General features: G+C 41.0%; 1 protein-coding gene across 1 annotated transcript in view; it reads left to right on the forward strand.

The window, feature by feature from the left end:
- The window catches only part of LOC122812190 (protein phosphatase 1A-like), a 256,516-nt gene that overhangs the window by 109,645 nt on the left and 124,153 nt on the right, over nucleotides 1–22,718 (forward strand). Inside the window, exon 2 of the mRNA XM_044084554.1 lies at nucleotides 18,490–18,607. Coding sequence (XP_043940489.1) covers nucleotides 18,490–18,607 — 118 coding nt within the window. The remainder of the gene's footprint in view (nucleotides 1–18,489; nucleotides 18,608–22,718) is intronic.

The following is a 22,718-nucleotide window of genomic DNA, read 5'->3' on the forward strand; positions in this document are numbered from 1 at the left end:
ACTCAACGCCAGAAGTCTAAACCTCAAGATGCATGCACTCGAAACTCTCCTTAGCATGGAGAACATTGATATCTGTGCAGTAACAGAAACCTGGTTCAAGGCTCACGAGAGCACCCCAGCACTACCAGGTTATACCTCATACCATGCTTTTCGGCCCCAAACCTTGGACCGAACCACAAAAGGAGGGGGAGTATCAATATCCGTCAAAGATACCCACACCTCCAGGTTGGTGGCACAGCACGAAGCATCAGAGACTATCCATGTGCAACTAACAGTGGGTAAAACTGCCTTCCAATTTATAGCCTGCTACAGACCACCCTCCCAAACCCAGGAACCCCACTCGGCCTTCCTGAGAACACTGGAAAATATGAAGGTCTCTCCAAACACCATTATATTGGGTGACTTCAACTACCCAAACATAGACTGGGAGCATTACTCTAGCTCCAACACCCTAGCCCAAAGGTTCCTAGAATTTATAAACTCAAATGCTATGGAACAACTTGTTACCACTCCCACAAGAGGGGAAAACATACTGGACCTGATCATCACCAACATGGGGACTGTATGCTCCAGACCAGAAGTGTATCCCTCACTGGTAAGATCAGACCATAAACTAATCTCACTGGATATTCACATCCCAACCCCACCCCCTGTCCAGAAAACCACAGTGAAAAACTTCTCTAAAGCAAATTTCACACTCCTCAAAACCGAGGTGGAATCCTTCAAAGCCCCCAAGCCTGTGGAAAATACGTCCCAGACCGCAGAATCCTTTATAAACACATTCTATGAACACCTTCAGGAATGCATGGATCATGCAATCCCAAATAAAACCAAGACCCAATCCTTCAAAGGCGGACGTCCTGTCAGGTGGAGCCCAGCCATAAACAAACTATACAATAGAAGGAGGAAGCTACTACATGATAGAGCAAAATCCCAAAAAGGGAAGGCATCTCTGATCAGTATTAGCAAAAAACTGCGGGCACTCATAAAATCGTCTAAGGCCAGCTTCAAGAGAAAAATTGCACAGGACACTAAGGATAATCACAAGGCTTTCTTTAGTTATGTTAGGAACCTGGGTAGGAATTCCCAGATATGCTCAGAATTAGTCTAAAATGACAAAAAATACATTGTACCCACAGACATTGCCAACATCCTAGCTGACAGATTCAGCGCAAACTTCTCCCCCCCTCCCCACCAAAAGGGCAAATATCTATCTCAGCAGTGCTGCCCCCCTGACATCTCAGATGCTCAGGTAAGAGTCACCCTCTCCAAAGCAAAAAACACAGCATCAATGGGACCAGATGGTGTCCTGGGCTGTGTCCTACATGAACTCCAAGAAGAGCTAAACCCAAACATAAAGCTACTGTTCAATCTCAGCCTTACTACAGGATATGTACCCAAAGAGTGGCGTACAGCAACAGTGGTCCCTCTCCACAAAGGTGGTGCCTCAACGGATCCTGGAAACTATCGCCCCATAAGCCTGACTAGCTTGGTCTGCAAAGCTATGGAAAGGATCATCATGGACCTCATAAATAAAGATATTGGGGATCTACAGACACTGGATCCTACCCAGTTCGGCTTTGTTAAGGGCAGATCCTGCCTCTTAAACCTGGTTGATTTCTTTGAAATAGTCACCAAGGCCATTGACGAGGGGAAGGTGGTCCACACAGCCTACCTGGACCTCGCAAAAGCCTGTGATACAATACCCCACTCGGGCATTATAGATAAGCTCACCAGCTTAAATATAAACCCCTATGTCACTAGATGGGTTGCAAACTGGCTCAAGGACAGAACCCACATGGTTAGAATTGCTGGAGCCATGTCAGACTTCAAACCAGTTACAAGTGGCATCCCACAAGGCTCAGTCCTGGGACCTCTCTTGTTCGGTATATATTTCTCGGAGGTACAGGCCAACACGGAAGGACTGTGGCTGACCAAGTTCGCAGATGACTGCAAACTGGGTGCCATAATTGACTCTCCAGCCAACACAAGCATCCTCCAAAAGGGCCTCATAGAAACAGACAACTGGTGCCAGAGCCATGGCCTCAAGCTAAATGCCAAAAGGTGTATAGTCATCCCCTTTGGCAAAAACAAAGTGCCGACAAATTACCACATAGGTGACAATCCATTAAGTACAGAAGAAGTAATTAGGGACCTTGGGACCCAAGTTGATAGCAATCTCTCATTTGACAACCATGTGGCCAAAGTGGTTAGAAAAACATTTTATATAGCCCACCTAATCATGAAGGGATTCCCATCTAGATCAGGGGAGGTCATTGTGCCTCTTTACTCATCCCTCATCAGGCCCATAATTGAGTACAATGCCCCTTTTGGGATGTACCTTACCAGACACCTGCAGCAACTGGAAAGACACCAAATGTACCTCACCAAGAGGATCAAAGGGCTCAAACAGATGCCATATGCTGCCCGGTTAAAGAAACTCCAGCTCTACTCAGTGGCATACCACCTGCTCAGAAGCGATTTGTGCCTGACATATAAAGCCATGTCCAACCTGGAATTAATGGACATGCTGCACCTCAGAAAATCCAAATCCCATCGAGTTACGTGCTCAAGAGACTTGAACCTCAGCACTGAAATAAATAGGACATGCTGGAGGGACAGATTCATAACCCAGAGGCTCCCTTCACTCTGGAATAAAATCCCAGTCCAGGTTAGGCAGAGTCCATCATTGACTCTCTTCAAGAGGAATCTTGATGGGTGGATGGGAGATCATAGGTTTACCCTGGGTATCACTTCTGTGTCACTGTTAGACAGAGGCACAGTACACTAACCTCGAAAAAGGGCATAGCAAAATTCATTTAAAATGGGTAGCGAAAGCCAAACACACTCTGGCTAGGCTTATAAATGCCCTAGGGCAGAGAGCCTAGTATGAACCTATGATCAGATGTATGTGATGTCATTCAGTTATCCAGGACAAAAAATATGTTTTAAATTCAGATGAGACTGAAGCCTCAGAGCAGTCTGTTTTTTTGAAACCTGACAAAGTAAAACCCCTCACCTACTTCATCTTGCCTTGCTCTATTAAGTAATCAGGGAATAGTATTTATTTAGATCAGTCAGGAAAATATAGCTAGATTAGTTAAATGCTGTTTTTATATATCTAAGTGAATATATTTGTCTGTGTTATTTTTAATATTTCCTGTGACTGAAACTTCAGTGTTTATTGTAAATAGATATTCTGTTTTTTCATGTTCTTTTATTATTTATTATTAAATATATTTAAACTTTTCATTGTGGCTGGTCCTTTAGAGAATATTTTAAACTTTGAGAGTACTTATATCTATTTGGTGACTCCTTGGCCACTCCTGAAAGCCTTATTGCATTGGTCAAACACTATCATGTGTATTAATATTAATTTCACTCAGTATAATTGGGTACTCTTGTAAGAGCTATAGAGTAGCTAGTTTTGGAGTGTCTGGTGCAGTATAACTACCTTATAGTCTTGGCAGAAGGGGCATAGCTAGTAAATCTGTGCCAGCCTTTCCCATGTGTGTGTGTGCTTGTGTGTGTGTGTGTGTGTGTGTGTGTGTGTGTGTGTGTGTGTGTGCGTGTGTGTGTGTGCGTGTGTGTGTGTGTGTGTGTGTGTGTGTGTGTGTGTGTGTGTGTTTGTGTGTGTGTGTGAAAATCAAATCTCAAAGAGTGTATGTGTGTGTCAGCTGCTTGGAGCAGGGACACAGAGCACTGGTTTCTCAGAGAGAGAGTGGTAGAAGCCTTGGCTTGGACACTCAGCTGAGGAATCAACTATACAGCTGTGCCAGTGGGGATTCTTACTGGGGACCTGGAAACAGAGAGACAAACCCAGACCCCGGACTGAGTGTATTCCCTGTGTGCTCATAGGAGAAATTCTGCTTGATGCAGAGAACTGCATCTGGAAATACTGTGTGCATCTATTTTCATTCCAAGTGAATATCCCTCTCCAGTGTCAGTGGTGAGGATTAAGGCTCCTTGATTACTAGCCAAGAGAGGGGATGTCATATATTGGTGGCAGTGATGGGATATTAATTGAAATTCTTTAGCCAGTAGGCAGTTGCCACTGAAGGACTGTGTTCTTTCAGCAGCCACAAGGGAAACATTCAGAATTTCATTATCAGAACAGTTTTATTTATTTTTGTTAGTTTAGTTTAGTCAGGGAAAGCAGTTAAAGACCTCAGCTGAGGATTATGGCAAGCTGACTAAGAACCAATTGGCCAAGGTATGTGAAGCCAAAGAACTGGTGCATGCCAACCCGACTAAAGAGGACAGCCATAGTCACAGCTCAGAGCAGCAAGCAGGATGATAACCAGTCTGGTGATGGGAATTAGCAGCCCTCGGAAACAGGACAGTTCACCTTTTCCTCAGAGGACTTAAAAACCCATCTGAAGTTAAGGAGACTTGAACTGAAGGCCAAATGTTTGGAATTAGAATCAACTGAGAGACTGCTGTGTTTGGAGGCTAAAGAAAATAAGAAGCAGCATCAACATGAGAGGGAGATGCTGACTCATGGCCAAAGTCATGGAGGTAATAGGGAAGGGAATAACCGATTCCCAGAAGTAATAAAGCTCAGTAAATTTCTTCCACAATTTACAGAGGGTGATCATTTTTATAGTTTTATTCATATATTTGAAAGAGCATGTGAACAGTATAATGTTGACTAAACATTCTGGGTATGGTTTCTGACCCCCTTACTCCATGGTAAAGCTGTAACTGCTGTTTCTAAATTGCTTGATATTGATTGTTTAAACTATGATAGAGTAAAACATAGTTTACTAGAATGTTTTAAGTTAACACCTGAAGCTTACAGAAAAAAAGTTTTGTGAGCATAGTCACAAGGCATATGAAAGTGTATGTGATTATATTGCTGAGTTAAGCACTTATTTTCATAGGTGGGTGAGTGGGTGTCAGTTCACCACTTTTGAAGGGCTGGCAGACCTTTTGGTGAGGGGACAAGCCCTAAGCACTTTGCCTGAGGACATGAGAATCTGGTTGGCAGACTGGGAGTGTAAATCTGCAGACGAGCTGGAAAAAAAGGAGATCTCTAATTAGCAAGCAGGGAATCACTGCATATGAAGAGGATACCCAGTGCACCCCAACAGAGTCCACCAGTAACAGGGGAAGCCACTAGTTTAGGTACATGGCCAGGATTAAGGATTAAATGTTTTAAATGTAATAAGTAGGGCCATGTATCATATAGATGTCCATGGACACAAGGTGGGGAAGAAAAGCTAGGGGATCCAGTAAGTGGAAATAAAAGTATACCAGTGGTAAGTTGTCTAGAGACAACAGGGGTAGCAAACTATCACCAGAGTTTATATCCAATCTTAGTGGATGGAAAACAGGCCACTGCTAAGAGAGACATGGCTACTGACATAACCATTGTGAAGCCTGCAGTGGTTCAAGAGTAGCAGTACTTGCCTGGGCAGTCCACTCCAGTCTGAACTTTAGGAGGGACTCCATTCCAAATTCCTTTGGCCAGGGTTCACCTTGACTGGGAGGGTGGAAAGGAAGTAAGCCAGTAGGTGTGTTTGAGGATATCCCTACAGCTGTCTTGATAGTGAATGATTTTGATAATGCAGTACCTTGTGTGCATGTAGTTACACTCAGTCAGGCTTGGAGACAGGCATATGGGTCTGGCAGCCTGTGGGAGACCCAAACAGACCCCATATCTGAAGCCAGAGCTGGTGAGGTGACTATTTCAGGGAGGGAGCTACCCTGTAGCAGTGAGCCTGAAGGTGAGCCACAGCTGCTGGGAGGTGCTGATGTTTCATTGAACAGAGTGACTGCAAGGGCAGAGGTGAGTGGTAGTACTCAGGCTGACAGTGAGGCACTGCTGTCAGAGGATACCAGGCTTCCTGTCAAAAGGAAGCTGGGAAGGGTCACAAAGGTAGAGTTGGGACAGGCTCAGCTCTTGGACCCTACATTATGAGGCTTGAGGGAGGTAGCTAGGAAGGCACCTGATTCTCAAGGAAAAGGGGAGTCTGTATTCTGGAACAAAGGGTTGCTGCATAGACAGTGGACTCCTGGTAGGGGCTAGAGAATGAGATAATACAGCAGTCGGCAGTGCCTAGAGCCTACCATGTGAGGTATTGCCAGCTATACTAGGAGAAGTAGGGCAGTGGATGCATAACATATTCCAGCATAGCTAGCTGGAGTTTTGTAAAGAATTATATGTCATTTGTATATCAAACTGATTAGTACGGATGCTTGTGTTGAAAAATATATTTGTAAAGCTGCTTGTGTTAAAATGTACCAACAGTTTGTCCTGCTGGACAGCAAAGAAATACACCTGTATGTCAGACTGTATTATAACTGTTGAAATAACCCATCTTATTGCTGTCTCTAGTCATCTTCTTATGACATTTACCATAATCTTCAAGGTTCCATTACATATTCCACCTACTCCCACAGCAATCAGCATCACTGTGTGCAAGACAGCAGTGACTGGAAATGCACTCTGTCTCTGATACCCAACATGTAAACACCAGTATGTTAGCGACCTTCACTGCCCTCCCCCATCTCCAGTAGCTGCTGTTCCATTCTGGCTACTATCACACCTGTAATTGACTGAAGTCCAATACTAGCTTTCATTTCCACAGCTTAGCTGTCACACAAAGGTGTCTACCTCCTCAGCCTGTCATTAATCAGAGTCTTGTACCAAACTGCATTTCTTGTCAACTTGTTAGTTATCTGAGTCCTGTAGTTAGCTTCCACACCTTCCCCAGTGCCAGCAACCATGGTGCTCTGCTTGGCTTCCAACCTTAACCTCATATGTGTGTCTGACTTCCACTGAATTTTCTTGCCAAGCCTCATTCCCACTTCATCTCACCTCTGCCTTCCTACCCTATCTGTCAGCTGGAAGTGTCCATGGCCTTCTGCTTAGCACTCACTTTCAATGACCAACGCCTTTACATTTCCACTCCAGTACTCTTTCAAAGATCTGAGCAATCGCCAACTTTGTTTCAATTTTCCTGACATCAATTAGCAAACTATCCACTGCCCCTCCTTGCCATTTAATTTGAAGTATAATTGCCACAACCCTCAGACTTAGCTCCTAATGCATAAGTAACCTGGCTACACCTTGTGCCTGCATCTTAGATAAATGCACATGGACTAAAACCAATGTACACCACACTGGCTAACTGAATAGCCCCTTCGCTATGATAAGGAGATGCATAATGGATCTCTTTGAGAATTCCATGCTATTTGTAAAGAATAGGATAGCCAGTTCTGCATGCTCCATGGATACTGTCAGCTAAATAGTGCTTAAACTGATTCTCCCCTCCCCTGCTGGGCTTATGGCAGACTGGCAGCAGACTGCACCATGTCATAGCCATCCTTCAGACATTTAGACATTCTTGTAATTGTGCAAATATGCTTACAGATTGCTAGAAAAGGGACTAAATATTTACATTTATAAACATTATTTGACATTTTGATGAGTGGGGAAAGTTGCTCTAGTTTGTGTAGCCTCACTTTTGTGTAATGTGTAATTTAATATGGACAGTGCATTAAATGGCAGCTTGCCTAAATATTTAATGACTTTGCATGTGAAACCTATGTAAAGTGAATGTATCAGTGTTGTGTTAAAATGACGATGTAAAGTAAAACTGGAAGTCTGCAGAAGTGGTGTTGTAACTTTGGATTTATAAACTAATAAAGTGCAATATTTTCAGCTTACATAATGTTTTTTTCATGGCTGGAAGTGTACCATTTTGCTTCTGTATTTTAAAAACTGTATTGCTGAGTGTGTGTTTTGTCTGCTGTTGGTTTTTCGTAGTGTGTGCACTTTTCATAGCTGTTTCAAGTCAAACTTTTTTTTGCTTAAATGTATTCATCTTGTATCAGTCACAAAAGTATTCAAGGATTATTTCATATTGCAGAAAACTGTCAACAAAGTCATTCACCAAGCCACACCCTTGTACTAACAGTTCCTCTCTGCAGATCACTTCTGTTTACTGAATCAGCTGTCTGTGTAATGTTCTCATTATGTATTAACCCATGTGCTCATATTGCCATTTATTTTAACTAACAGAGTTTAATTGTTACTGTAGTCACTTGTGGTATATTTCAGTACTTACCCTTTTAGCTGTAATTACATGAAATATATCCAGAGGAAAACTGTTGTCGCCTCACAGCGAGAGCGTCTCTGTTTTTTTTCCTTGGCTGGGGTGCCTTCCGTGTGGAGTCTGCATGTCCTCCCTGTGGTCACGTGGGTTTCCTCCTGGTGCTCCGGTTTCCTCCCACATCCCAAAGACATGCTGTAGGTGGATTGGACACTTTAAATTGGCCCTAGGTGTGAGTGAGTGCATGTGTGTGCCTTCCATGGAAGGTTGGGTGCCGGGCTGGCAAATCGACACCATAAAACTCTACTGCCAGTCATGAGTGGACAGGTGATCCGCTGTGGTGACCCCTAATCGGGAAAAGTTGAAAGAAGAAGAAGAAGAATATCCAGAGGAAAATTGGTTTCTAACTTCATCTGTTTTACTACTGGAGCATGAAGTACAATTATTAAGTGTACTCCCTGCTATGATTTGATATTTAAAGTGTACTGTGTGTTAAATTAACATGGCATTTGCACTGAGGTATACCTTACTTGTAAAGTTGTTTAACTGTCATCTACTACTGAGCATCTTTGCAAAAGTAAGATAATGTTGGTAAAGATTAACTCTCACTGCAGCATCTGAGTGCACACTGAGACTCCTGCCCTCATTGAGTCTGTGTGTACATGTCCTAATCCAAAATTTCATTCTGACTTGCCAGTGAAAAAGATTTGATCCAGCTGGCTGTACCCTACCCATTATAAATGCAGTAAACAGATATGCAGATACTGATGAATATGTAGTTACAGGTGCCAATAACTTATTTAATTGCATGTGGATAAAGAGATCTCTTTCAAGAGTTGGAAGCCTTGTATATCATATGCCTGAGATTTTCACATTGCACAAATGTACAGAAACCCTGCCATTTTTTTCACATAATTGCTGATTGAAGCATACTAACTACTACATTTTCTATTGATTAAGATGAAGACCCTAGCAATTGTATGGCTTTAGTTTTTCTTGGCCAACCACATTAATGTCATCTTTCTTTAGTATGCAACATTATTCTCTCTGTTTGACTTCCCAAAATTTTCAGTAAATCTTCTCTATTCATACATCACCACTGATATGAAGAAAATATTTTTCTCATATTACTTCTATTCTGTCTGCCTTCAAGTTTTACCCCCATCTTCATAATTTGCCCAATGGTTGCACTGCTTTCCCCGCACTTGACCTATTCATCCTCCTAATGATGAAAGACTCATACTCATATTCATTCCCTGCAGTGGGCAAAAGTGCTCTGGCTATTACCCAATTGACTCAAGAGTCTAATAAGCATAGCCACTGGAAGTCAGAGTCAGAAGCTAGGGTATGGGCCACATAGTGGCTGTTGATGGGAGTTAGGCATGTTTTCCACCACTCATGTTATTCCAAGTATGCAGAGCTACCACTGATGCAGGAGCAGTTGTCCACTCCTGCAAGGGAACCAACTGTGAACCCTGTCCCTGGTGATACTAAGCTACCATGCTTCCCAATAAAATGATACAAACAATACCTTCAGACACTTCCCCTTTTCTTGTTTCATCCTCCCTTCTAGCAGAGACAATCCTCATGCAATATGTGCCATAAATATTTCACTACATTTTGAAATTTCATACTGCTCTATGTATTTCACATTTTTTCACTTCATGTATATCTCAGGTATGTCAAACATTTTCTTATATTGCAATGCTTCAGCACCTGTCAGTACTAATTAATAATACTTTTGTCCTCGCTGAATATTTGTGCTCCTATGCATCCTAGTATCAAGTTTTCTTAATGTTTTCTTGCTTTACATATAAGCCCCATGTCTCTTTCTGCTTTAGTTTCTGTTGCTGCTTCCCTAGCAGTATGCCTCTTAAAATAATCATTTAAGTACTGTATTTCTGTTACTAATGGAAGCTTTTTAGTTGTTACAGTCTGTAAATGGAGTCTGCCATCCTTTAGGATTTTGGTTCTCATATGCTATATTTTTCACTTTATACTGACTCTCACCTTTCATTTTATTAGAATTTTTCAAGGATTGTCACGTTGCTTCTTATTCTTTCCACCCCCTCTTGTACATCATATCTACTGGAAACCATAATGTCATTGGAAGAAAGGAACATACACACTTTCCTTCCTAGATTATGTATTGTATCACATGAAAATGTTTTGAAACCTGAACTACTATTATATTTTCCAGTTCTAACTTTATTCAAAGGGGCACTTTTTCTAACTATTTTTGTGTATGTATATGTGCAGGGATTGTCTAACTAATGTTTCATCTCAGTTTCTACAAAAGAAAAAAATTGGCAAACAAAGGCTTGGCCACATGTACAATCTCACTAATGGGCACTTTGGTGTTTATTAGACATGGTCTTCTTACTGCCAAACTGCTCTCTCTCTCTCTCTCTCTCTCTCTCTTTCTCTCTCTCTAGACATTAGACAGTGCTTGACAGTGCATATTTTACTCCTACAGTAAACAAGATGCTCGTGGCATCTTGTTAAACTCTACTTGGATTATATTTAAAGTTCAATTCTGTTAATTTTTATGGCTTCTCTTCAGACTGCAGTTATGTAATGTGCCTTTAGCAGTACTACATCTGTAATAACAACATGACTGTACCACCAAGAGGTAATAATACTGCAACAAATGGGCAAAAAATAGTGGTATTCTAAACGGTTATAAAAAGTAGTTTTTTATTACTGAGCAGTGTGGGTATTAATGTGTTCCTGTAGTTAAGCATCATGCACACTAAATCTTTAAATACATGAATGAAACTGATACCTCAATGTCTGTGAATAAGAAAGTGCACTGACTTGCAACTAAACTGGATCCTTTATAGGCTCCTAGGTTCATAGGTAGATACTAGGCTATCGGCCCTAGGGCCTACACAAGCCTAGCCAAAAAGGTACCCTGGCTTTCGCCACCCAAGAAAATTATTTTCCTGTGCCCCTGTTGAGCAGAGCCACAGAGGTGATCCCTGGGGTGAATGTCTTATTTCCCATCCAATCATCAAGATTTTTCTTGAAGAGTGCTAATGAGGAGCTTTGTTTGATATAAATAGGCAGTTTGTTCCAGAGTATGGGAAGTCTCTGGGACAGAAATCTATTCCTGCAGCATGTTCTGTTTATTGTGGTGACAAGGTTTAGGTCCCTAGAATGTGTAGCTCAGAGGGATTGTGATTTCTTTAAGTGGAGCATGTCCAACAGCTCTGGGTTTGACATAGCTTTGTATGTTTGGCAGAGAGTGACTCTGAGTAGGCGATATGCGACAGAGTAAAGCTGGAGTTTTTTGAGACGGTCTGCGTAGGGCATCTGTTTTAGGCTAGTAATTCTCTTTGTGAGGCATTTCTGCGGCCTTTCCAGTTGTTGTAGATGTCTTGTGAGGTACACACCAAATGGGGCACTGTACTCTATAGTGGCTCTAATGAGTGAAGAGTAGAGGGGAACAATGACCTCTTTTTTCCTGGATGAGAGACCTTTTGTGATGAGATGTGCCACGTAAAAGGATTTCCTGACTACTGTGGTGATGTGATTATCAAAGTAGAGACTAGTCTCCACCTGTGTCCCAAGGTCTCTTATCACACGTTCGGTGTTAAGTAGACTACCACCTATGTGGTAGCTCATGGGTACAGAGTTTTTACCAAAGGGGATGACAATGTACTTTTTGGCATTGAGCTTCAGGCCATGGCTTTGACACCAGGCATCTGTCTCAGTGAAGCCCTTTTGTAGGATGTCCACATCATTAGGAGTTTCAATTATGGCTCCTAGTTTGCAGTCATCTGTGAACTTCATTAGCCAAAGACCTTATGTGTTATCCTGTACTTCAGAAAAGTAGATACCAAACAGGAGAGGACCCAGGACTTGAGCCCTGTGGTACTCCACTTGTCACTGGTCTGAAGTCAGATTTGGAGTCTGCTACTTTCACAGTGTGAGTTCTGTTAGCGAGCCAGTTGGCAACCCATCTTGTGACATAGGGATTTATACCTAGTTTAGTGAGTTTATCTATAATTCCAGAGTGGGGGATAGTGTCAAAAGCCTTGGCAAGATCTAGATAGGCTGTGTGAACCACCTTACCCTCCTCTACGACTTTGGTGACTGCTTCAAAGAAGTCTATCAGGTTTAGGAGACATGATCTGCCTTTTACAAACCCAAACTGGGTGTGGTCCAGAGTTTGGAGATTACCAGTGTCTTTGTTTATAAGTTCCATGATGATACATTCCATGGCTTTGCAGACCAGGCTTATCAGGCTAATGGGGTGGTAGTTCCTGGGGTCCATGGTGGTTCCCCCTTTGTGGAGTGGGATAACCGTCGCTTTGCACCATTTGGTAGACACAAAGTCTGAGGTGAGGCTATTATTGAACATGGTGCTTAGGTGGAGTGCCAGTTCATTCTGTAGTTCATGTAGAACGCAGCCTGGGATGTTGTCAGGTCCCATGGATGCTGTGTTCTTGGCTTTAGAGAGTGTGGTTTTTACCTGTGCAGCCGTGATTACAGGAACTTTGCATTCTTCCGGTATAGAGATGGGCCCTTTAGGGGGTGAGAGGGGGGGTAATGTTAGCACTGAACCTATCTGCCAGGATGTTGGCAATATCAGTTGGTTCTGTATATTTAGTTCTATTGTGCTGTAACTCAGGGCAGATCTGAGTGTTGCCATTGAGATTCTTGACATAGCTATAAAATGCTTTGTGGTTGTCTTTAGAATCAGTGGCAGTTTTGTTTTCATAACTAGCTTTGGATGATTTTATAAGAGATCTCAGCTTCTTACTGAGGCTGACCAGGGAGTTCCTCCAATCATGGGATTTTACTCTTTTTTGCAACAGTTTTTTTCTTCTGTTGTAGAGTTTGTTTATGGCAGGGGACCACCAGATTGGCTTCCTTTTCTTGGAGGATAGCATCTTGGTTCTGATAGGGATAGCACAATCCATGCACTCATGTAAGTTCTTATAAAGTGCATTTGTGTAGGACTCAGCAGTCATACCTGTATTGTCCGTCTGCCTGGGTGTCATGAAGTTTGCCACTTCTGTCTTAAGAAGCGTGAAGTTGGCTTTGGAGAAATTATTTACGGTGGTTTCCCTAATGGGGAGTGGGTCGGGATCTGGATGTCTAGGGTGATTAGCTTGGGGTCAGATCTGACTAATGAGAACTTGATCTCTGGTGTGGAACTCCAGTCACCCATGTTGGTAATGACCAGGTCTAGGATATTGCTGCCCCTGGTGGGGGTGTGGATAAGTTGATCCAAGGGGTTGGAATTTATGAATTCCATAAAACATTGAGCAAAAGAGTTGGTACATGAGTAGTTTTCCCAGTTAATGGTGGGGTAGTTGAAATCACCCATTATTAGGGTGTTGGGTTGTACCCTAATATTTTCCAGTGTATCAAGAAATGAGGAGTGGGAATCCTGGTGCATGGTGGGGGGTCTTTAGAAAGTTACAATTTGGATTGCGGTCTTGCCCGGAGTTAGTTGCACTTGGATAATCTCGGATGCATTATACTGAGCAACTAGCCTGGAGGTGTGGATATCCTTAATGAATATGGACACGCCTTCGCCTTTAGTGTTTCAGTCCAGGTTAGGTGGCTGAAAGGTGTGGTATGAATTATAGCCTGGTAATGCAGAAGTGCTCTCTGGAGCCTTGACCCAGGTCACTGCACAGATGTCAATGTTCTCCATTTTAAGGAGTGCCTCAAGTGAATGCATTTTGAGGTTTAAACTTCTAGCATTGAGTAGCATTACCCTCAGATTTTGCTTGCTTGTATCTGTTACGGTGGTGAATTTGTCATTTGAACCTTGCCTAAAAATCCACTATAGAGGTTGCTAGAGCCTTAGCCAGTATCCGGAATCCCAAGGGTGACAGGTGCAGGCCATCTCTGGCAAAGCATCGTAGTCTGTTGATCATGTCATCCCAGGCAGATACTGGATCCCCTTAGATCGACACCAGAAGCTTAGCCAATTGTTGAAGTCAGTCATTTTCTCCTTGTACTGTGGTATCATTCTGGGTGATGGCAGGATGCTACTCAGGGCTAGGGTCATACCTGCCTGAGCTACAAGATCGGCGAGCTCCTCCATGTCTCTTTACATGTAGTCCAGGGAGGTATGCCTCAGGCCATTCACACCAACATGGACAATGACAGAGTCATATTTGTACTTGTTATGGATTGACCTGAATGCTTGCATTATGTGGCGGATCCTGGCACCTGACAGGCAGCTGACAGTAACTTTCTCCTTGTTTATCCTGGTGAGTGGAACATCTATGAGCCTGACTAAAGAGTCACCTATGACTAGAGTGTTGGGTACGTTGTTATGCCTTATGGGCTGTGGTTGAGTGGCACTCTGAGTTTGTGCACTATATGTCATTTGGGTTGTGTTGGGGGGTGGAGGTTGCTTGCTTTTCTGCTTTGGAGGTCTCTGTTCCTTGAGCAGATTTTTATTGAGAGCCTCCATGAATGTAGGTGTGTGTGTTTTGTGTTGTTATGTGTGTGTTTTGGTGGTGTAGGTTTTGAGGGACTATGTGATGAGTGTGATGTGGTGCAAGTGCTTACCTTCTCCTCTTGACTGTCTAGTTCAGTCTTGGGTGAAGAAAGCTTTGCTTCCAGTTTGGCTATATAAGTGCATCTCTCACAGGTTGTAGTGTTGGGTGGTAGGAGGAGAGGATTGTCTGTGTACATGAGGCAATTGCTGCATTGCCCCAAGATGCCCAGATTCATCAGGTAGACAGGAGAAAACACAGAGAGCTGACCCTTAGACATGCCTGGATAGCCACCTATTTATTAAGTACTAAAAACTGTTTTCCTCTAGACAAGTGAGGAAAGTTGAGTGCTGTAGTAATTTTGTGCTTATTTAGTGCTTACAATGACTTCTGAACAAGTGCTGAGCTCAAAGAAACAGATTTGAGTGCTAAAACAAAAAAAAAGGCTAGTTCTAAGGGAAAATTTGAAGAGCAGACTTTATGGTGCCTAGCAAAGTGGCGATGCATAAAGTATATTTTTTTATATATATATAACAGTACCAAATTAATAAACTGATTTAAACAAATTAACCACTTAACCAATAAAAAGCTAAAAACTGAGCCCCGTTCCAGCAGTCTTCAATCAGATAAGTTCTAACTGCACACTCCTGCTACTAGGGTGCAGGGGAAACTTCTTCAAAAAAATGGTCGGGATTAGTGCTCAAGTTATACAAACAAAACTAGATTCAGCAGGTCTGAATTTAGTCTATACTACAGCAAGCAAGGAGTATCAATTTCAGAAAAAAACAGTTCAAATAAGCAGGCACAATAAGCCTTTAACCAGAAACTCCCAGCTCAGAAGGGCAGAATCTACCCTCTTCTCCCAAAAGAGTGCAGACCACATCTTCTTAATGTAAAGTAACTGGCCCAAAGCCCAAGTGCTTAAACCAGAACTAATACACTTTTAGAATGGCAGACACTAAGCCTTCAATCAGCAACTCCCAACTTAGAAAGATGTAAGCTACCTGTCCTCCCACAACAATACAGACCACACACCTTCTCAATGTAAAACAACTGGTCTGAAACCCAAGTGCTTCAATCAAAGGCTTAGAATAACAGTTACAATTTAATCAGGCTACTAACAAGCAGTAATAAATGCAGCTGAATAAATACAATTGAGTACTTTTAAGAAGAGGCAAAAGCAAAATAAAGTGGAATTTTTTTAGTAAAGTGCAAAGAGAGAGGAAGGAGGAGCAGAAGAAAAATTCAAGGTTAGGAACCTAAGTGGGTTGGCCTTCTCAAATGTTTTCTCTGTATTAAGTAGAGTGAACACCAGACTGGGAGGGGTGTCCCATATCAAATTTACAATGGGGCGGGCAACTGCAAAGCCACCAACTATAACACTACAAGAATAGGGTGGGATGGAGGGGAAAAAACTGTTTCAGGACAGATGAGAAACATAAAACAATGCCAGAAAATATATAAAATAATTCAGTCAGGCAAAATTAAGACAATGCAGAACTCTGAAAGGTTAAAATGCCAAGAAATATACTTATCAGTCAGTGATATATTTCCAGATTGTTTGAGAATCACACTTCAGCCAGAACATCAGGAGTTTCGAACAGTGTATCATAAATGCAATTTCTTGGTGGTCTTCAAAGAGTGTGGGTAGGCTACATGCATGAAGCCTTCTGAATGAGTTTCAAGAGTAAAAGCCATGTTTACCTCATAGTTTTTCACCACCACATGCATACATGTCCATACACATTTGCAGAAACACACACACTCACACACACACACACACACACACACACACACACACACACACACACACACACACACACACACACACAAAAAGAACAACATTTTCAGTTGTGTAAAAACACTGAAGATTTTGACTTAATTTTTGGTCATGCATCAGCAAAAGTAAAAATGTTGTGAGCATGTTTAAAACCTTTTTTCTGTAGAAAACAGGATTTTAATAATATTTGTCATAGCAAGTGGCCACCTGCATTAATAGTCCATTCATTGCAAATAGACAGTTTACTACTCAAGAAAATACAAAAACACTCTCCTTCCTCCTCCAAATTATTATGAAACAACTCTGACACAAAGAAAACTACCGACTGTGGCACACAAAAAGACAAATAGCAAAGCAAGATTTCTGTCTTTATTCTAGTGCTTCGGTGTCTCCACCTTCAAGGAATAACAAACATCAAAAAATTCACACATTTTTATACCCCACATAATTAATTACAATCACCTAATAACTGATCAATGAACCTTCCCTTAAACACTTCCAATTCAATTCATTATTTAAACCACTGGGCACCAACGTTTTATATTTTAAAATATAAATACTTTCCTTATACAATAACTTGTGTTTCAATATATTTTCATCATTATATAAACATTCCACTCTTTCTAAAATTGTGCCTTGTAATAAAGTAGCATCACCGTTATGTAACATTTTAAAATGTAAGGCTATTACTTTATCTTCCCTTATATTTCTAATATCCCTTAAATGCTCCATGAACCTGATACGGAATTCACGCTTAGTCTCCCCTCTGTAGTACAACTGACATGGGCACCTCAGGGCATATACAACCCCCTTACTTCTACATGAATAGGTGCCTCTGGGTTCAAATTTAACCCCATTCATACTACTAAACATATTCACTATATGTGTACATGCACTGCACTTATTACAGCATAATGTTCCTCTGACTGATGATGTATCTAATATATTCATAACTGGCATACAAAAATCTACCGTGTACTACCATATCCTTCAAATTGTTTCCTCTTTGATAAGAGAAAAAAGGTTTCCTAGGCAAAATATCTGCCAAAAACCTATCCTGCATCAAATATTTCCAGTAATACTCAATGTTTTCATCTCTTCACTTTTAATATTGTATACAGATACATAGTAGATTGAATCTATTACATTCTTGCCAATTGTTCTATGTCCATACCTATGACAAGTACCTTTATCTTTGTATCTATTATTACCACTTCTCCCATTATTACCTGTACTTATTTCTTCCCATATTCTGGTCTGGGCTTCTTGCATAATAGCTGGATCATAACCCCTTCTCAAAAACATATGTCTAGTTTGTTCCATCTCTTCCATCAATAAATTTCTGCCACTACACAGTCTTGAAATACGTAACATTTCCCCGTAGTTAAAGCTTACAAGACATGGGATGGATGACAACTAGTGGCATGTAAAACAATGATTATTAAACATGCATCAGCAAAAGTAAAAATTTTGTGATCATGTTTAAAACCTTTTTTTTCTGTAGAAAACAGGATTTTGATAATATTTGTCATAGCAAGTGGCCACCTGCATTAATAGTCCACTCATTGCAAATAGACAGTTTACTACTCAAGTCTTATACCTTTAGACCTTGTTATAATCATAGTTGCTGTAAATACATTGCTAAAGGGGCTACGTACTCCCAAATCAACACTTTTGGCATTCCTCCCCTCTACTGTCACATTGTTCTTCTCATATATGTAATTCTGGCCTTAAAAAGTCAGAGTCCCCCAACCAAAGCACACGATTCTGAGAAATACTCTGAGAACATATCAAACGCATCATGATTAAGGCTTCTTTTCATTAAAATGTGACAAGATTGAAATGACATGTATGAGGAATTTGCCAGATGGTTCAGAATAGTATATGCTGCGGTGCTGTTTTTCTTTCTTTCTTTCTTTGGGGATTCCATTAGCAATATTGCACACATAAAGCATCACTGTTTACATATAGTTTTCCACTAAAGATATACAGTCCTGTCTCCAGAATGGTCCTGATGTTCTTTGTTTCTTCAGCTTGTGAACTAAGCTGCTAGAAGGTGAAAGGACCTCTATAAACATCAGACCTGTATGATGTATATCTAATTTTCTGATTAATATGACATTACATCTCTGTGGAGGATCTGCCTGTTTAATTGACTCACTGTCTGTTTTTTTTAACACAGGGCAGTCGTGATAATATGAGCATTATCCTAGTTTGCTTCCCAGGGGCCCCAAAAGTATCAGAAGAAGCCATCCAAAGAGAAGCTGAACTGGATGCTTTCTTGGAAACCAGAATTGCAGGTCAGTGAAAAAAGAAAGCTCATTAAAATGCTGAGTTCTCAGGTTACATTTTTCCTGTGATGATAAATGTAAGGAAATATGTAGCTTCCTCTGTGTCTCAAAAGAGGAACAGCTAATTTAAAATCAGGAACTATTCTACCAAAATGAAGCATCTGCTTTGTTCATGTAATTCTGCAGTTTGTCAAGACTGCTGAATTACTTTCACCAATTTTCCGGTAAGCAGTAAATGAGTGTATAGATGTCTGTTCCAGAATAATAGGAAGAAATAATGTCACTTTACATCTTTCAGCCCTTGATCATTTTCCCCTTACATTCTATATATTGCAGACTGTGAAAGACTGCATGGTGACTCTCTGTTATGGAATGAATCGGACTCTAAAATAGCTGTGCAGAACAATGTAATGTATTATAATCTATGTCGAATGAGGTTAATGCTGGGTTTACCCACGGATGGTAGGTACAGTTTGATCACAAGTAATCAAACAATATCATTATTAAAAAAAAATAAGAACTAAGACATGACATCTAGCAAGTGTTTCCCCCTTACAAAATTACAGAATGACACTTATTTGTGTAAAGTGCAAGCAAGAGACAACTATTGGTTAAGTGCAAGTAATAAAGAACTAATCAGAAAGAGCAACTACTGAATTATTTTTGTCATGATACTGGGAGGATTGAATTTATTTATTTAGTCATTATTTGATAATGAAGGTAATAGACTAAATTTGCATAATGCACTCATTAAACTCAATTTGACGGAAACATTTCTGCCTAGTATACATTTTTAAGGTGACTACAAAATGTCTGTACTGTTTGTATGATACCCTTATGTGTGCACTCATTTACTTCTATATAATAACTGCCTATTTGCTAGAATTTGCTCAGTCATTTTCAGTAATCTGAACTGCAATGATCTGTTATATTCCAAGTCTCAGCGCACAGTAACATCCTGTTATAATGCACTCCCTGTTCTGATATTGCTTAATCAATGAACATAATTTAAATGCTTTAGTATGTCTGGCTGATTTTTACTTTGAGTGACATAATATGTAAGCCGAATATATTAGAAGTATTCTATGACAGAAAAGGCAAGATACATTTGTTGGTTAAATGATAAACAAAATAAAAATACTTAGCAAGCATTAAAAATTAATTAATTACAAAGGAATACACTCTCCAGTAAAGAGGAAGGCAGCTTAGGAAGATAACAGATTTCATTCATTGCTGGCTGATGTTTCCAGTTCCTAACAAACCACTGTTGATGTAATATAGCTGTAACAGTATCGCTGCTTACATAAGGTGATGAACCATGAATAATGAATGAAAATAGCATGGCTTTCCAAAGAAAATATTTAAATAGCAGAGTACTGCATACATGTTATTAAAATAAACATCACTGTTGAAATGAATTAAGAGGCAAGATAGGTAGGGATGTTGGACGCATGGTCAGGGAGGTTCACTACACTAGAAGGTGGAATAAAAGTACTCTGCACCATGATACTTTCCATATTATATACTTAGGAAGGCATACACAAAAAGTTTATCAAGTAATAAGATTATAGGGGATACGCAATTCATTTGGAAAGTAGAAGGGTGAGCATAGATTGGAAGTTAAGGAATGCCACTCATTTGATGATAAATTATATTACATTACATTACAAGATCAGTCTGGGGCAAATAATGAGAGATATAGAGAATTAATGCCTAAACTAGGCACAGCTGGACAGTAGGAAGGAAAAAGGCAGTGAATAAAGTGCAAGAAAGTACTGATACACTGGGTCGTAAGTATTTAAGACATGTGGTACAGTTCACCACTGAAGGGGGTAGGACTATAGAGAACTGTTGTAAATCATGCCAAAATAATTAGAAGGGAAAATATCTTGGGAGGAGAAGGGCATCAGGAATATCGGGAAAATAAAGATGATAATATTAATATACGCCTATCTTTTTTAGCAGTTAAGGAGAAAAGCAAGCTGACAAGATGAGACTGGTTACTATATCAAGAGCTATTAGAGCAAATAAGCAGGCATCCAGGTTAGGTGGCAATGGAAGAGTAGAGGCAGAGAAGGAGAGAAGAGCACAGTGCAAGAAGATTTTTTTCAGTCAAGGAAAGAAAGGAAAGGAAAGATAGACTGCATATACAGGCATTAAGGGGAAATACTTCAGAAGCAAGCATTAGTGAATCAAGAGAGCAATGGAGAACCGAGTATGAGAAGTGGAAAGAGGAATGGCTGTGGACAGAGGTAATAGAAATGATGGAACTGTTAGGTGGATTTAAACCAGAGAAGACATCTACAAGAGAATGGTTCATAAGTACTATAGCACTCCAGTTAAAGGAAATTCCAATGCAATGGATCAACTTATTCGCATCCCCACCAGGGGCAGCAATATCCTAGACCTGGTCATTACCAACATGGGTGACTGGTGTTCCACACCAGAGGTCAATTCCTCATTGGTCAGATCCGACCACAAGCTAATCACCCTAGAACATCCACATCCTGCCCCCACCCCCCATTAGGGAAACCATCGTAAAAAAAACTTCTCCAAAGCCAACTTCACACTTCTTAAGACAGAAGTGGCAAACTTCATGACACCCATACAGACAGACAATAGAGGTACAACTGCTGAATCCTACATAAATGCACTTTATAAGCACTTACACAAGTGCATGGATCATGCTATCCCTAATAGAACCAAGATGCTATCCTCCAAAAAAAGGAAGCCAATCTGGCGGTCCCCTGCCATAAACAAACTTTACAACAGAAGAAAGAATCTGTTGCAAAAAAGAGTAAAATCTCATGACTGGAGGAACTTTCTAGTCAGCTTCCGTAAGAAGCTGAGATCCCTCATAAAATGCTCCAAAGCTAGTTACGAAAACAAAATTGCTACTGACTCTAAAGGCAACCACAAAGCATTCTATAGCTATGTCAAGAATCTAAATGGGAACACTCAGATCTGCTCTGAGTTACAGCATAATGGCACTAAATATACAGAACCAACTGATATTGCCAACATCCTAGCAGATAGGTTCAGTGCTAACTTTACCCCCCTCTCACCCCCTAGAGGGCCCATCTCTATACAGGAAGAATGCAAAGTTCCTGTAATCATGGCTGCACAGGTAAAAAACACACTCTCCAAAGCCAAGAACACAGCATCCATGGGACCTGACAATATTCCAGGCTGTATTCTACATGAACTATAGAATGAACTGGCACCCCACCTAAGTACCATGTTCAATCATAGCCTCACCTCAGGCCTTTGTGCCCACTGAATGGCATACCGCGATGGTTATCCCACTCCACAAAGGGGGAGCTATGACAGACCCTGGGAACTACCGCCGCATTAGCCTGACAAGCCTGGTCTGCAATGCCATGGAATGTATCATAATGGAACTCATAAACAAAGACACTGGTAATCTCCAAGCTCTGGACCCCACCCAGTTCAGGTTTGTAAAAGGCAGATCATGTCTCCTAAACCTGATAGACTTCTTTGAAGCAGTCACCAAAGCCACAGATAAGGGTAAGGTGGTTCACACAGCCTATCTAGATCTCGCCAAGGCTTTTAACACCATCCTCCACTCTGGAATTATAGATAAACTCACTAAACTAGGTATAAATCCCTATGTCACAAGATGGGTTGCCAACTGGCTCACAGACAGAAACCACATGGTGAAATTAGCAGACTCCAAATCCGACTTCAGACCAGTGACAAATGGAGTACAACAGGGTTCAGTCCTGGGTCCTCTCCTGTTTGGTATCTACTTTTCTGAAGTACAGGATAACACAGAAGGTCTTTGGCTAATGAAATTTGCAGATGACTGCAAACTAGAAGCCATAGTTGAAACTCCTAACGATGTGGACATCCTACAAAAGGGCCTCACTGAGACAGATGCCTGGTGTCAAAGCCATGGCCTGAAGCTCAATGCCAAAAAGTGCATTGTCATCCCCTTTGGTAAAAACTCTGTACCCATGAGCTACCACATAGGTGGTAGTCTACTTAACACCAAAAGTGTGATAAGAGACCTTGGGACACAGGTGGACAATAGTCTCTCCTTTGATAACCACATTGCCACAGTGGTCAGGAAATCCTTTTACATGGCACACCTCATCAC

The sequence above is a fragment of the Protopterus annectens genome, chromosome 1.part0 (genome assembly GCF_019279795.1).
Source record: "Protopterus annectens isolate FY-2018-M chromosome 1.part0, PAN1.0, whole genome shotgun sequence".
NCBI lineage: Eukaryota > Metazoa > Chordata > Ceratodontiformes > Protopteridae > Protopterus > Protopterus annectens.